At 30.4% G+C, this 16679-nt stretch overlaps 2 protein-coding genes across 2 annotated transcripts in view; both read right to left on the bottom strand.

Moving 5' to 3' along the window:
* Positions 1-3412, bottom strand: part of LOC119608992 — a 46359-nt gene extending 42947 nt beyond the window's left edge. The window contains exon 1 of the mRNA XM_037963648.1: positions 2922-3412. The gene's annotated coding sequence lies outside the window, so the exon portion shown is untranslated. The remainder of the gene's footprint in view (positions 1-2921) is intronic.
* A 3487-nt stretch (positions 3413-6899) lies between these two features.
* LOC119608989 (odorant receptor 45a-like) lies at positions 6900-9792 on the bottom strand. Its single transcript, XM_037963644.1, has 5 exons — positions 9412-9792; positions 7859-8045; positions 7341-7800; positions 7129-7284; positions 6900-6995 (listed from the first exon to the last, which is right to left on the bottom strand). The coding sequence occupies exons 1-5, from the start codon at positions 9755-9757 to the stop codon at positions 6930-6932; spliced, it is 1215 nt and encodes a 404-aa protein (XP_037819572.1). The 5' UTR covers positions 9758-9792; the 3' UTR covers positions 6900-6929.
* Between the last annotated feature and the right edge of the window lie 6887 nt (positions 9793-16679).

The following is a 16679-nucleotide window of genomic DNA, read 5'->3' as shown; positions in this document are numbered from 1 at the left end:
ACAGGGTGCGCCATAAAGTGTTGTATCGGTCACCCTCGGTTGTTCATATATTTAATAGTAGTAATATGTTTATAATTTTTGTATTTCATTCGATTTGAACACTTTTTGAAAACGATATCATGTTTTAGACATTTTAAGTTATATTTATTGATATTTGGACTTATACCCTACAGTCAGTATGCACCGAAACTATTACTATTTTTTATTTTATTTTTGTATTTTAATATTTAAAACGTGGTTTATTTTTTATTTTTAAAGCATTTACGTTAAATTCTACGTTAATTCCTAAATATTAAGGCAATTTAATGGTGTACAATTTATTTTTTGAAAAAGGCCATATATGGGGACTAGGGTCAAACATAGGCCAATCTTCATTAAATTTGGTGGGGGTATTTATGTTTATATTAAAGTTATTTTTTCTAAATATAATCGATACACTAGTATTTATATGGGAAATATGGATATTTAAGTCATTTTATGAAGGGACTTTGTATGGGGGGGTAGGGTCAAATATGGTCCGATCATTATGGAAATGGACAATGTTATTTAGGCTTATATATAATTTATTTGTAACGACTTTTGTAGAGATACTAGCGTCTTTAAAAAAATTATGAGCTAAAAACCATATTCTAGATGTCCGTTTGTATGGGGGCTAGGTAAAATAATGGGCCGATTTGAACAATTCTCAATAGACTTCATCCTTCAGCAGAATAGTGTCATGTATGGCTGTTAAAAGTTTTTTTGTTGGTACTGGTTCACTGTACCAAATGAAAAAAGTGTGCGTTTTTTCATTTGGAACACTCATTAAAAAACGTGATAAGTCAAAAAGTTGCAAAAAGTTGCAGCTAATTTTCTTACTTGACATAGAAAACAGACCAAAAAAACTAATAAACTAAACGATAGAGCGAATCTTGTCGAATCCACCCAACTTTTATTCAACAGAAGATTATGTTACACATAATAAAACACTCTCCTACAAAGGTCATTTTGTGTACCACAATTCAGAACTAACCCGTACAAGCAGAGGCCACAAACGAATTTTTTCCCTTAATAGATTCCCAATAATTTCAATTAAACCACTAATCCAAATAAAAAAATCTAAACTTAAGATTTTATGTGTAATCAAACTTAAACTGTAAAAAAGTGAAAAAATAATGAATTCAATTGCTAAAAAATATGCAAAGTTTGAAAGCTCACTAATGTGTGAATATTGCGAGTAAAATGAAATAAAAAAAATCAAAAATCACTTGGTTTCTTAGTTACCAGAAAATTAAAAAAAAAAATTCAGAATTCTCAAATTTAAAATTTCCTTAAAGCGACACCAAATTGGCCATTTCTCCCACTGTGCGTCGGCTTCGTGAGAAAAGTATATAGAAGTTTTTTTTGTTCCATTTATGATTTCTAAGTTGAGAATTCTTATAAATATTAAAGGCGATTTAACAATGTCTTTCAGTCTGTCTGTCGGTCTGTCTGTCTGTCTGTCTGTCTGTCTGTCTGTCTATCTGTCAGTCCGTCTGTCAGTCCGTCTGTCTGTTAGTCCGTCTGTCTGTCTGTCTGTCTGTCTGTCCGTTTGTATGTTGAAATCAGTTTTCTCAAGGCACAACAAACCTTCAGAATGTAATATTTAGTTTATTCCATCAGCCATGCTTACGCTAAGCATATCAAAACAAAGATATATTGAAGACTTTTCATTTAATTTTGTGTAACATCTACATTAAAGAAAAAAAAAAAAACTAAATTTTCCAATAATTGTAAAGTAATTACATAGATGTAGGGTGCATTCTACAAATAACATTGTTTTATGTTTTGAAAATGAAATACATTAGTCTTTTGAGGACACAATGTAAGACTTAATTATGTTCTTCAAATGTTTAGTTAAAACGGAAATTAACATTTATAACACATTATTATTATTATGTGTGAAGCAGACAAAAGTTGCATAAAACATTTTCACAAACTTTACAATAGTACTAAAGGCAACCAGCACATAATTTACTTTCAATTCAAAAATTAAATAAATAAATTAACAAATGAAACTATAACAGTAAAAATTTATATTAAAACTATAACTTTATGAGATTTTAATTTTATTTATAAAAAGAAATAGAAAATCATCTTGTTGATTTAAACATAAATTTCCCACAACAAGTTTGTTACTTAAGTCTTCAACATACACACACGACAACAACAGCAAGCATCGTGTATTTGTCTTAAGTCTTTTGATTTACTTAAAGAGATTCACTTTTATTTGTGTGATATGTTGTTGCTGTTGTTGTTTTTGTTAGTTTGAAATAATTTGTGTGTAAAAATTAACATAAAATAACATTAAATCATTTGTTATCTTTAAGAATAACCCACATAATATTAACAATGAAGGAAAATATTATAAAAAAACACTTGCACGTACTCAAACACTTTCTAAGAACTAAGTATGTATAACCAAATAAAGATATTTTCAAAATGAATATTGAAAATAATTGAATTTAAAAGAAAACCCACATAAATTTCATTAAAGTTTCATTAATTTTATTTATTGTCTGGTTTAAGACAAACCCAAATCATTTAAATTTCCATTGACGCATAAACAAAATTGAAGATGTATCATTACTTGCAACTGACAACTAAGCGTTGGTAGACAGAAAAGGCGTTATTTGTCATCAAGAGTCGAAACAAAAGATTTCAAGTACTTTGAATACACATCAACAATGAAATTTATAAAAATGACAAACTTATTGTAATTGATAAAATCTTTTCTTATTCTCCAGAAAAAATCCTCATAAAAGAAACAACCTACACTTTTGGAATTTTTAAAATTTCAACTTTCTTTAAAATCTTTGTTAAAAAAAAAACTATGTCAAGAGGGTATTATTGGTTATTGCTTTACATATACATGTATTAATTAAATTATAATTATTAATCACCTGTTGCTGTTAAGTAAATATATTCCAAATATCAGCTTTTTTTAACACCTTTCCCACACACTTTTTTCCAATAATTTAAAGAAACAAATTTCTTTTTTTTAATATTTTCCCTTTAAACTTAAATTGCACATTTAAATTTCTATATCCGCAGCACGTTTTTTTAATAATTTTTATAAATAAATTTTAATTTTTTCTTTGAAAAAAAAAGTTCTTCTATTAACGTATTTGGTTGTTGGTTAAAACTGATTTCCGTTTATTATTAAGTTGTTTTATATTTTTCCGTTTTTGGCAAACGACACAAATATTTTGTTGGCTTTTTTCAATAAATTTACATACTACCACTCTTGTCTTCCAATATGTTTTTCTTTCTTTAATTTTTAACAATTTCCATTCAATTGATTCGTATTTTAAATTTTTTAACGCTCAAAAATTAAGTTTACAAAAAATTTTCAAACGCGTTGGCGCGTAACCGCTGTCACACAACCGTTAATTATAAAGTTTGTTTTAAAACTGATTTTGTTAATAAACTCAACTGCTCACTTTAGTCGAGATTTTGTTGTTTACAACCTGTTTGTGCTACATAGGTTTGAAACGAACATGTTGTATTGGTGTTTGAGTTGCTGGTTGACTTGTGATTTTGTTTGATCTGCATAAATGAGTTATAAAGAGGTTTTTAAAGTAAAAAAATAATTTCGTTGTCGCGTGCCCATGGAAAATTGCTGTGATTTTTTTTCTTTTTGGTTGAACAAATTTAAATTTGCAAGTTTTAGAAATAATAAGGGTATTCACGGTCTCTAGACTGGACTATTGACAAGTTTTATTATTGATAGTCGAAATTATAGAATTGTCTCTAGTCTGGACTATAGAACTATCTATACTCTGGACTATAGAACTATCTATAGTCTGGACTATAGAACTGTCTATAGTACGGACTATAGAACTGTCTATAGTCTGGACTATAGAACTGTCTATAGTCCAGACTATAGAACTGTCTATAGTCTGGACTATAGAACTGTCTATAGTCTGGACTATAGAACTGTTTATAGTCTGGACTATAGAACTGTCTATAGTCTGGACTATAGAACTGTCTATAGTCTGGATTATAGAACTGTCTATAGTCTGGACTATAGAACTGTCTATAGTGTGGACTATAGAACTGTTTATAGTCTGGACTATGAAACTGTCTATAGTCTGGACTATAGAACTATAGTCTGAAATATAGAACTGTCTATAGTCTGGACTATAGAACTGTCTATAGTCTGGACTATAGAACAGTCTATAGTCTGGACTATAGAACAGTCTAATGACTGGACTATAGAACAGTCTATAGTCTGGACTATAGAACAGTCTATAGTCTGGACTATAGAACAGTTTATAGTCTAAACTATAGAACAGTCTATAGTATGGACTATAGAACAGTCTATAGTCTGGACTATAGAACAGTCTATAGTCTGGACTATAGAACAGTCTATAGTCTGGACTATAGAACAGTCTATAGTCTGGACTATAGAACAGTCTATAGTCTGGACTATAGAACAGTCTATAGTCTGGACTATAGAACAGTCTATAGTCTGGACTATAGAATAGTCTATAGTCTGGGCTATAGAACAGTCTATAGTCTGAGCTATAGAACTATATATAGTCTGGACTATAGAACTGTCTATAGTATGGAATATAGAACTAACCATAGTCTGGTCTATAGAACTAACCATAGTCTGGTCTATAGAACTAGCTATAGTCTGGACTATAGAACTGACTATAGTCTGGACTATATAACTGTCTACAGTGTGGACTAAAGAACCGTCTATAGTCTGGAATATAGAACTTTCTACAGTCTGGACTATAGAACTATCTATAGTCTGGACTATAGAACAGTCTACAGTCTGGACTATAGAACAGTCTATAATCTGGACTATAGAACAGTCTATAATCTGGACTATAGAACAGTCTATAGTCTGGACTATAGAACAGTCTTTAGTCTGGACTATAGAACAGTCTATAGTCTGGACTATAGAACAGTCTATAGTCTGGACTATAGAACAGTCTATAATCTGGACTATAGAACAGTCTATAGTCTGGACTATAGAACAGTCTATAGTCTGGACTATAGAACAGTCTATAGTCTGGACTATAGAACAGTCTATAGTCTGGACTATAGAACAGTCTATAGTCTGGACTATAGAACAGTCTATAGTCTGGACTATAGAACAGTCTATAGTCTGGACTATAGAACAGTCTATAGTCTGGACTATAGAACAGTCTATAGTCTGGATTATAGAACAGTCTATAGTCTGGACTATAGAACAGTCTATAGTCTGGACTATAGAACAGTCTATAGTCTGGACTATAGAACAGTCTATAGTCTGGACTATAGAACAGTCTATAGTCTGGACTATAGAACAGTATATAGTCTGGACTATAGAACAGTCTATAGTCTGGACTATAGACATTTCTGTAATCAGGATTATAAATAATTCTATAGTCTGGACTATATAGTCTATAGTTTAGTCTATAGTCTAGTCTATAGTCTAGTCATAGTCATAGTCTAGTCTATAGTCTACTCTATATTCTAGTCTAGTCTATAGTCTAGTCTATAGTCTAGCCTATAGTCCAGCCTATAGTCTAGTCTATAGTCTAGTCTATAGTCTAGTCTATAGTCTAGTCTGTAGTCTAGTCTATAGTCTAGTCTATAGTCTAGTCTATAGCCTAGTCTATAGTCTAGTCTATAGTCTAGTCTATAGTCTAGTCTATAGTCTAGTCTATAGTTTAGTCTATAGTTTAGTCTATAGTCTAGTCTATAGTCTAGTCTATAGTCTAGTCTATAGTCTAGTCTATAGTCTAGTCTGTAGTCTAGTCTAGTCTAGTCTATAGTCTAGTCTATAGTCTAGTCTATAGTCTAGTCTATAGTCTAGTCTATAGTCTAGTCTATAGTCTAGTCTATAGTCTAGTCTATAGTCAGTCTATAGTCTAGTCTATAGTCTAGTCTATAGTCTAGTCTATAGTCTAGTCTATAGTCTAGTCTATAGTCTAGTCTATAGTCTAGTCTTTGGTCAAGTCTGTAGTCTAGTCTATAGTCTAGTCTATAGTCTAGTCTTTGGTCAAGTCTGTAGTCTAAGTATGTTCAAGCCAGTCTACAGTTGAGACAACAGATCTGTTTACAGTCGAGTCTATAGAATTGTCTATAGTCAGACTATAGAATTACATATATCTATATTCCAGACTGTAGAACTGCAGGACCTATACAGATAATGTTTTCGATTGTTTTCTTTTTATTCACATTCTGTTATCCTTCGTAAAATTTTCGCCGCATAAATGATTTGCAGCATAACAGAGAAACTCTGATCGGGCAGTAAATGATATGGTACTTAGAGCAGTTCCACATTCGAAGGGTGTCTTATGCTCGAGAAGTTATGTTAAGAAGTTGTTCCGTTTTTATTATAAAGAATCATTTGCAGAGAAGGGAAGTCTAATCAGGTCAATACATTACCTAACTTGTTTAATATTTTAAATTTATTGAGTAAAATTTTTCACCTGAATTCCCCTATTATTTTCACTTGCAACCATTTTCACTATTAATTTATATGCTTTTGCTATTAACTCATTGTTGCAGATGTTGAAATTTTAAATTATTCAAATAGATGGCATTATTTACTTCATTAGATCATAAATTGTTTTGAAACAAGTATTTAAATTTGTAGTTTGATGCAATTAATTTTTGTGGTTCATTGTATTTTCGTTAAATGATTAAGTAACCGTTACATATCTGAGAAATAAACATACATAGATATGTAATCTATATCTCCCTCTAATCATCCATTATCCGAAAATCATACAACTGCATACTTCATATATTTAGTGGAGTATGTCAGGTCATGTTCAAGCACTAAATTAAATAATTTCTTACATAAATATGTATCTTTTAAGTAATATTATATGTATCTATTATGTATTATTAGAATAATTTAGACATCAAAAGTTCGCGAATAAACTTAATTATTTATTCCCCTTTCAAGTCGTTTCCTTTTCCTCGAGTGTCAATAGCATAGTGATATAAGAGCCAGCAGTTTTGAAAACCTAAAAAAAGTAGGGATATCTAGTTGCATTAGTACAATTATAAGTATTGAATACCCTACAGACGTATTAAGATACATATTTATGATGCATTATTGTGGGTCTTTGGAAACCCTATTTACTATATACTACTCACCCATAAAAATAAACTTAAATCGGCCTCAAAAAACACTCCTGTCACATTACAAGGTTTCTGAGCTCTCATTAAAGACAAAAGTAATAACTTTTTGGTTTTTATACTCAAATCATGCCATTTGAAAGAATCATAAATGAAAACAGACACCGAAGTGCTCTAGATAAATAAATAATTAGAATATTCCATTAATAATTCTTAATAATACTATTTACCTCATCTTTAATCCTTTGTCCACCATTGCAATACAATATCAACTGCAAGGCAACCGATATCAAAAAGAATAAATGAAATAACTGGGCTGACAGTTCACGTCCCCGGGCAAATTGATAGGCCAGAAATGCTATTTGTATAAAACTAATGGTGAATTTTATGAAAACTATAATCTTATAGACATCATTAAAATTTTCCGCCAACTCAATAACACGACGATGATGTTTTATACGATCAACCATTAGCTGGCGAAATTCTTCTTCATCTCCCCAATGACGAACCGTATTGGCATCGGTTTTAAAGTGTAATTTGAGAATCCGAAATTGTGCCACCACATTGTGCATCAACCAAGAGTATAACGAATCAATGGCGAGATTTCCATTGATTAAAAAATAAATACCGGATATATTCCAAAGATATGCAATAGCATAACCCAAATGGGTATTGGTGTCTAGAAAGTAACTGTAACGATAATGAAAATGTAATTGAAATAATTTTACTGCAATATATTTAAACTTACATTGCTTTAAGTGGAGGATCCAAATTCTCCCGAAACCCTTTTCCCTTTAGATGATAGAAAATTGCTATAACAAATGGCGAAACTGCAGCCAAAACACCGGTTGTAAAAACAACTATATAGTAAACCGTGGAAAATTTTGTATCTATACAATTCTCCTCATATAATATTTTCAATTCTTCATCAGTGGCTGAAAAAAATAAAACAATAATTTACAGTACTCGATTTGTGCAACTACCTCAGGCATGACTACATTTTCAATTACAATTACATTTGAAGTAATTAGTATAGAAGCTTTACCAATTACATGTAATTGTAATTGGTTATTGCACAATTACACATACAAGTAATTGTAATTGACCAAGACAGAGTGGTTTTCTTTTTTTTTAATTAAGATTTGTCTCAATATAGTGAAGAACTGCGAAGAGATTTTATACTTCACCAAATTTATTCACATTTCTTAATCTATTAATGACCATTGCTTAAACAAAATTAGCCCAATCTGCGTAAGTCCACATTAAACTATAGAGACGTAGAAGTCGGAGGGTTACTGAGCCAGAGATCTTTACTATTTTTATGTTCAAGAAGTGCGTCCTCGTTAATATAGTTCAATTTGAAACAAAAATCTAAATTTTTTACTTAAAATTTTTAAGATAATTTGATGAAATTTCTCACATACTAATTTTTTGCCTCAAGGTGCTAAGCGAAATAATGTATCCATTTCAACCATTTTCTATAGGCTTCGTCGTTGTGCCGAAAAACACGCTTGGTCCACATTTTATCAAAAGTTTACATGGACAGCGGGCTAGACGGATGTCTCAAACGACTCAGAAAGTGATTTTGAGTTAATATATTTAGTTCTCAGTAGATCGGTATACTTTAAGAGTTAGTTAGTTAGTTAGTAGTTAGTTAGTTAGTTAGTTAGTTAGTTAGTTAGTTAGTTAGTTAGTTAGTTAGTTAGTTAGTTAGTTAGTTAGTTAGTAGTAGTTAGTTAGTAGTTAGTTAGTTAGTAGTTAGTTAGTTAGTTAGTTAGTTAGTAGTAGTTAGTTAGTTAGTTAGTAGTTAGTTAGTTAGTTAGTTAGTTAGTTAGTTAGTTAGTTAGTTAGTTAGTTAGTTAGTTAGTTAGTTAGTAGTTAGTTAGTTAGTTAGTTAGTTATTAGTTAGTTAGTTAGTAGTTAGTTAGTTAGTTAGTTAGTTTAGTTAGTTAGTTAGTAGTTAGTTAGTAGTTAGTAGTTAGTTAGTTAGTTAGTTAGTTAGTTAGTTAGTTAGTTAGTTAGTAGTTAGTTAGTTAGTTAGTTAGTTAGTAGTTAGTAGTTAGTTAGTTAGTTAGTTAAGTTAGTTAGTTAGTTAGTTAGTTAGTTAGTTAGTTAGTTAGTTAGTTAGTTAGTTAGTTAGTTAGTTAGTTAGTTGTTAGTTAGTTAGTAGTTAGTTCGTTAGTTAGTTAGTTAGTTAGTTAGTTAGTAGTTAGTTAGTTAGTTAGTTAGTTAGTTAGTTAGTTAGTTAGTTAGTTAGTTTAGTAGTTAGTTAGTTAGTTAGTTATGTTCACTTCCAATTACCTTTCACATTCAACAGCCATATTTTACGCACCAATTTGACAATTTTTTCCTTATTCCAAATAAAATACATTAATTTCATTATAGACAAAATTGCTTGCCAAATGGGCGATAAAGCATCTGTCACTAGTTTCAAATCGGTTATATATTGACTGGCATAGATGACAATGGGAAAACAGAGAAACAGCAGAGACATCATTGGCCCCCAAGCTATACACGAACTGACAATTGTTCTTTCCAATGAGGTGGGATCAATACCCACAGCGGCAAAACTGAAATATTGTACGACAAAATAACGCTTAATTCCTTCCTGATTGGGTACAGCATCTGGAGCTGGTTTAAAATACATTGTTTTTCTGACGAAATTTTTTTAACTTTTACTGCCGAAAGTGTCCAGTCTAATAACTTTATTAAGCTAATATTAATTAAATTTCATCCCTTTTCTGATTGAAATGAAAACATTTACAAAACATTGACGTTTTGTATTACAGTACAATATCGGTATAATGAAAAGGTAATATACTATAGCTATAGGGAGAATCCATGTGAAAGCGGACAGCAGTCGGATTTACCATCTCCGATTTTAATGAAACTTACCACACACATAATATATATAATATGTTCCACATATCATTGACTTTTTGAATGGAATCTCATTCCAATGTAAAAATATCTCGATTTGAAAATTGAAAAATATGTTAAAATTTCCTAAAAGTACATACACATAACTGTCCATAACTCTGAAACTACTTAAAGTCCAACATAATTTTTGATTTCATATTAAAGCCAAAGATATTGTCTTTAAAATCGTGTAAACAGAATATTTCACTTCCAAAAGGTTAAAGGTCAATTTTCATAGTGTATAATTCAATGTCAAATAGGTCAGACAGCCCCGTGTTAAACATTATAAAAATACATGGTATGAGGATACCTAAGCTCTCTTCTATATTCTAGTGAAAACTTTTCGATGGAGACTCGTGTAGTTCAAGAATTATTAACCAAAACGTAATTTAAAACCAGTTTTTTTATACAAAATCGTATGAAAAATTAAACAAACAGAAAAAATACACATTAGAATCATTTTCAATTTATATGGTAAATTACATTGTATCTCATTAACCACTGGTCCTATTTAAATGAAATGTGCAAGAAAATTATGAAGGACGATCAGGCTTTACTGGAGGTATCCTTTGTCATAACAATATTAAAATAAAAGGTGGAAAACAGTGTTTAAGAAGTTAACTCTTCGACTTCAAAAATTATTTTAAAGCTTCTATCATCTATAAATGAGATCAAATTTAACTGATCATAAAATTTTCGTAATCTATACAATACAGTAAAGCTAGATCCATATTGCAATACTAATTAAATTTAAGGGTTTAAGAGATATAATTTAAATAAAGTAGTGGACAAAAGTTAAACAATTAAACTAAAATAATTTTTCAATTTTACTTATAACTTAGTACTACCATTAAGTTTTATAATACCCGTAATGTCTACTATAAGAAAAATTCAACTTCAGCCAAATCGGTCCTTATTTGCAGATTTGTGAAGCTTTAATATTTTTTATAATCGAAGTACTCTCATTTAACACCACGTACCTCACCTTGTATTTTAACAGGGCGCTAACAATGTAAATTTTCAGTAAGGTTAAATCGTTCTTAATAATTTTCTTGTACATTTTATTTAAATTGGTCCTGCAGTTTAAGAGATACATAGCATTTTCCATATAAATTGAATTGATTCCACTTTGTATTTTTTTCTGTTTGTTTAATTTTTCATACGATTTTGTATAAAAAAACTTGCTTTAAATTACGTTTTGGTTAATAACTCCTGAACTACACGAGTCTCCATCGAAAAAAATTCACTAAAATATAGAAGAGAGTATAGGTATCCTCATACCATGTCCTTTTATAATTTTTAATATGGGGCTGTCTGGTATATTTGGCATTGAACAATACACTATAAAAATTAACCCTTAACCTTTTGGAAGTAAAATATTTTATTTGCACGATCTTAAAGACAATATCTTTGGCTTTATAACGAAATCAAAAATTATCCTGTACTTAAAGGAATTTCAAAGTTATGGGCAATTATATGTATATACTTTTAGACATTTTTAACATATTTTAAAATTTTCAAAACGCGAAATTTTTGGTCTGGAACGGGATTCCGATCAAAAAGTCATTGATGTGAAGAACACTTTCAAACCATATTATGTGTGGGAAATTTCATTAAAATCGGAGATGTTAAATCCGAAAATTGCTGTTTTCTGTCCGTTTTGATATGGATTCACCCTATAACGAAAAATTTCTGAACCATTAAACCTCTATACAACGATATCAGAATATATCAAAATCAAATTTAAATCAGAATCAGTTCCGCTACAAAAACAAAATGGAAATCCTCTATAAATACGGCAAGATATTCATTCAAAAGCCTCTTTATAATGAAGTCATACATACATATATATAGTACATATATATTTATATATATGTATGTGTGTATCTATAACGAATAAGTTGCTATAGGGAAATATTTTGCGATCCCCTTCAGATTCGTTTTATAGAAGTTTGTCTGTGTATTGTATAATTATAGACATATGTATGTACATATGTATGTAAATACCGTAATTTATTTTAATTACACATACATATGTACGTGTGTTACATTGTACAATTAAATGTTTAAATATTATTTAAGGAAATACTTAATTATGTTTTCCTTTTTACAGGACATTTTAAAATTCATACAAAAAATAAATTAATTAAAATATCCCAGCAAAAAATAGGTAATGACTTTCAATTGTATCCTCTTACCTATTAACATAGTTTTCAATGACTACTACATATCGTATTGATTACATAGAATTAGTCTAATAACGTCTTATAAATAATGTGTTACATATGTAAATACTTTCTAATTCATTAGTCGTCTTCTCTGTGAACCTACAGAAGCTGTAAACGTTTTTTGACACGATTTACATTTTCTAACGTGTTTAATTACTTGTAAGTGATTGTGGTAAGTACTTGGCTACAATGACATCACCAAGATGAAGTAATCACTTAAAATGCTATTGTTTAAGTAAATATTACTTGGTAATCCAAGTTTTTCCTGGGATATGTACATTTTATTTATACATATATATTACGTATCAGTTGTAATTCAGTTCTGAGTTGGGGAACAACTATTTGGTCATCGCCATTATTTTTTAAGGACGGTCAGGCTTGTGTTTGTTGTCAAACTTTCGTCAGAGTTCCTTCTAATGAAAACTATTTTTTTCATTAAACGCGTGCTTTCGATTTACCTCCGAATGAAGTTATTTGTTTAACTGGTGGATACCATATAATAATCACGATATAACCTGATGGAGAAGACTATTTAAACTCAAATCAAACACCATTAAAACTCTTAAAATTAATATTGGTAGTGATCAAGGATAAAACTCTGTTCGGTGCACTAACTTCCTATATAAAGGTATAGATCGTTTGGTGGGGTTTCTCCGACAACTTTGACATCAATATGAACATTTGGAAAAAAATTGGCTATAGTGGGCGTGGCACCTCCCATATAAAGAAAATATTAAATTCGTATATCTGAGAAAATATACCAACTAAAGTCCTCAAATTAAGTCGGAGCCACTTCAATATCAATATTTAAAACATAAATGGGCGGATTAGCAGTAGGGGGCGTGGCACCATCCATACGAATTAAATACAATATTCGTATATCTGGAAAACTATTAGAGTTAGAATACTGGAACACGAACATATGTATGTATATTGGGGTCCAGCAAAATTGGGAGTGGTAGTTTCCATAAACCTGAACAAATACAGGTTATAGTATATATGCGTTCTAAAACAAGTTGTGAAGCTAAGTAATACAATGTTCCTGTAATTAAAACACCAAAAATACACATAAATATTTGTAACCCTCTTATTAGCGTACTCCTTAAAACATTTCAACCCTTTTATATTTGTTGTCTTATTACACTATGCGACAAATTGAAGGTCATGTTCTGGGGGCTTGAAAATTCCATTTTGACATTTAACTTTTAATCTTTAAAACTATTATTAGTTATAATATTTTAACCAACAAAGTTAATAAGCAATTTCTTTAAATCTTTTCAGATTTGGGTCAAATAAATCCGCTTGATATATAACTTATTAAAATAAAATATTTTAAGTTTCCATGGATTTCAGCATGGTAAACATAGAACCAGATGTTTTTAAAACCTAAAATTAAGAAAAATATTTAATTGAAACAAGATACTTGTAAACTTAATACTAACCCATAAAAATAAAGGTAAATCGGCCACAAAGAAAACCCCCGTTAAAATACAAGGTTTTTGGGCTCTCATCATGATTAAAAGCAATAACTTTTTAGATTTGATGCTCATATCGTGCCATTGGAAATACTCATAAATGCAGACTGCTACGGAGGTACTCTTTGAACAATGGAATATAAAACTATTATTCTTCAATAATATATTATAACAAACTTACTCCATCTATTATCTTCTGACCCCCAAGACAATACATCATCAACTGTATGGAAACTGCTATTAAAAACAATATATGAAATACCAATGTTGCCAGTTCGCCGCCTCGAGCAATTTGAAATATCAAGCAAGCAATTTGCAAAAAGCTAATGGTATATTTAAAGAATACCGTCACCATGAATACATCATTGCATTTATTGGCTAATGCTATAATACGATGGTGATATTTAATGTGTTCTATAATAGATCTAATGAATTCGGGCTCATCATCCGGTTTCCTTAAAGAATTTGCTGTCTTTTTGAAGCGCAAATTTAAAATGCGAAATTGTGCCGTTACATTGTGGACAATCCAGGAAAATAATGCATCATTTGCTATTGTACCATTTAGAATATAACAAACTGATATTATATTCCAAATATAGACTAAAATATAACCATTGTATGATTTTGGATCCATGGCAATGTAATATCTAAAGAGAAAAGAGAGGAATAGAGACAGGTCATTAAATGTAAAGGCCCCATAACATTCAAAAATCTTACAGCTACAACGTTGATTTCAGGCATTACATTTTGGATCTAAGGTCTCATATAGTGGTCAGATTCAAAAGACGATCTGATAGAAACTAAATAGATTAAGCAGGACAATAAAATTCCAAATACTAACTTAACCACAGAGACGAACCACCACCACCCTTTTTGACTTGCAAGAACCCTCAGCAGGTAGCAGTAGATTTCGTTCTAATATCTAATCTCTGAACTTTGCAGTCCCGTCGCTCAATATCTGGCAATATCTGAAACATTCCTTGACGACAATTCACAACCACACAGCCTAAGGAATGGCGTCTGTAGATTCGGTAACAGTATCTAGAATCTAGTATGTAGTAGAGCGAAGACTGATCTCCATCATTAAGCAATGTATAGATTTAACTCTGAACATATTCTGACAAAGAAGGTAATTTTATCCATAACCATTCAACCCATCACGCAAATCCTTCTTTAAACTAAAACAATCATATTGGATTCATCAAGGAAACAGTGATAAAGTCATAATAACAATCTATACTGCGACCCCATGGGTATTGCAACGGGATCATACACAAATGAAACCAAGTGAGCTCACTTTTGATTTCTATAACATATGACAGTGATACATGATAGTAGGTGATGTCTTACTCAAATAAACTACTTACGCTGCCTTCAATGGCGGATCGAGATTGTCCATAAACCCGTGACCTTTTAAATAATAGAACAATGCCACTAAAATTGGTGACAAAAAAGCCATTACTACAGTGGCCAAAACGAAGCTAAAAAATAACGTGGAATAAAAATAATCTTTACGATTTTCGTCAATTATAATTTCCAGTTCATCATCGCGACCTGTTTTTAAGAAAACATTAGTAGTAAATATATGTAATACATTTCAGAAAAAAAAAATATTCTAAAATTGTACCTTCCAAATTCCACAACCATATATGACGCACTAAATTAACTACTCTCTTCTTATTGCATGCAAAAACCCACATTTTTATTAAAACCAAGAGGGACTGCCAAAATGGTGCCAATATATTGGTCATCAAGTCCATATCATGTCGATATTCAGCAGCATAAATCAACATAAAGACACAAAGAGTCGTTAGTGAAGCCATGGGAATCCAGTTTAAAAACGGATTAAAAATAGTTCTTGTCTGTGATGTCACATCGATACCCATACAATTGAAAGCGAATTTTTGCACTGAAAAATATGTTTTTAAACCATATTGTCGTGGTAGGGCATCCGATGTAGATTTGAGTTTAAATAGTAGTCTCATTTTTTTCAAGTTGTTCCTTTTTGGTGGTTGATTGCAATTGATATTTTGAATGATATTCGAATATTTTGATTTTCTTATATTTTGACTTTGCATACATAGTTAGTACATGTTCAGTTATATTTTACTTTAATGATAATTTATTATAAACGCCTTGTCTGCAAAACCAAAGATGAACTATTTAAATTGGATATTTTGTTTAGATTATTTCTTTATATTTTGTTTTAATTTTCAGGTGAATGAACCTTAGTAGTTATAAATTATAAAGTACCAAAAGAAAATAATATAATTACATTAATTTACTAAAATACAAACAAATTTGTCAAATGCATAAAATATTAACTGAATTAAAAACAAGTAAGAGTTCTATATATCTTACATACCCTTCACCATGATGTGCTAAAAAACAGTCAGTACGAATTTTACAAATAATCAAAAAATTACAATTGTAAAACGGTGAGGTACCAAAAAGTCCCCTTTTATGAGTTCTCACCTAATCCGGGCTCTACATAATTAATTTCATGTTTCTAGGTTCAATATTATAGAGATTTAAAAAAGTACCTTTTGAAGAACGAAAAAGTATCAAAAAGTCCCCTTTTATGGGTTCTCACTTAATTCAGACTCTACATACTAAATTTCATGTTTCTATGTTCAATATTATAGAAATTTCAAAAAGTACCTTTTGTAGAACCAAAAAGTACCAAAAATGTGTTCTCGCCGAATCCGGGCTCTATAAACTTAATTTCATGTTTCTAGGTTCAATATTATAGAAAATTCAAAAAGTACCTTTTGTAGAACGAAAAAGTACCAAAAAGTCCCCTTTTATGTGTTCTCGCCTAATCCAGGTTCTACATACTTAATTTCATGTTTCTAGGTTCAATATTATAGAAATTTCAAAAAGTACCTTTTGAAAAAAGAAAAAAGTACCAAAAATATTGGTTCCCACTTATTCCAGGCTCTACATA

This window comes from Lucilia sericata, unplaced genomic scaffold (genome assembly GCF_015586225.1).
Source record: "Lucilia sericata isolate MDLA Ls3-8-SP2 unplaced genomic scaffold, ASM1558622v1 Contig000910F_arrow, whole genome shotgun sequence".
Classification (NCBI taxonomy): Eukaryota; Metazoa; Arthropoda; class Insecta; order Diptera; family Calliphoridae; genus Lucilia; species Lucilia sericata.
This window is presented reverse-complemented; position numbering and strand designations above follow the sequence as displayed.

Excerpts from the sequence above, each read along its gene's own strand:
- LOC119608989 (XM_037963644.1), bottom strand. The coding sequence starts at position 9,757 with ATGTATTTTAAACCAGCTCCAGATGCTGTACCCAATCAGGAAGGAATT. Across the intron at positions 7,801-7,858 it reads GATCCTCCACTTAAAGCAAT|TTACTTTCTAGACACCAATA; the intron begins GTAAGTTTAAAT and ends TTATCGTTACAG. Across the intron at positions 6,996-7,128 it reads ATTTAAGTTTATTTTTATGG|GTTTTCAAAACTGCTGGCTC; the intron begins GTGAGTAGTATA and ends TACTTTTTTTAG.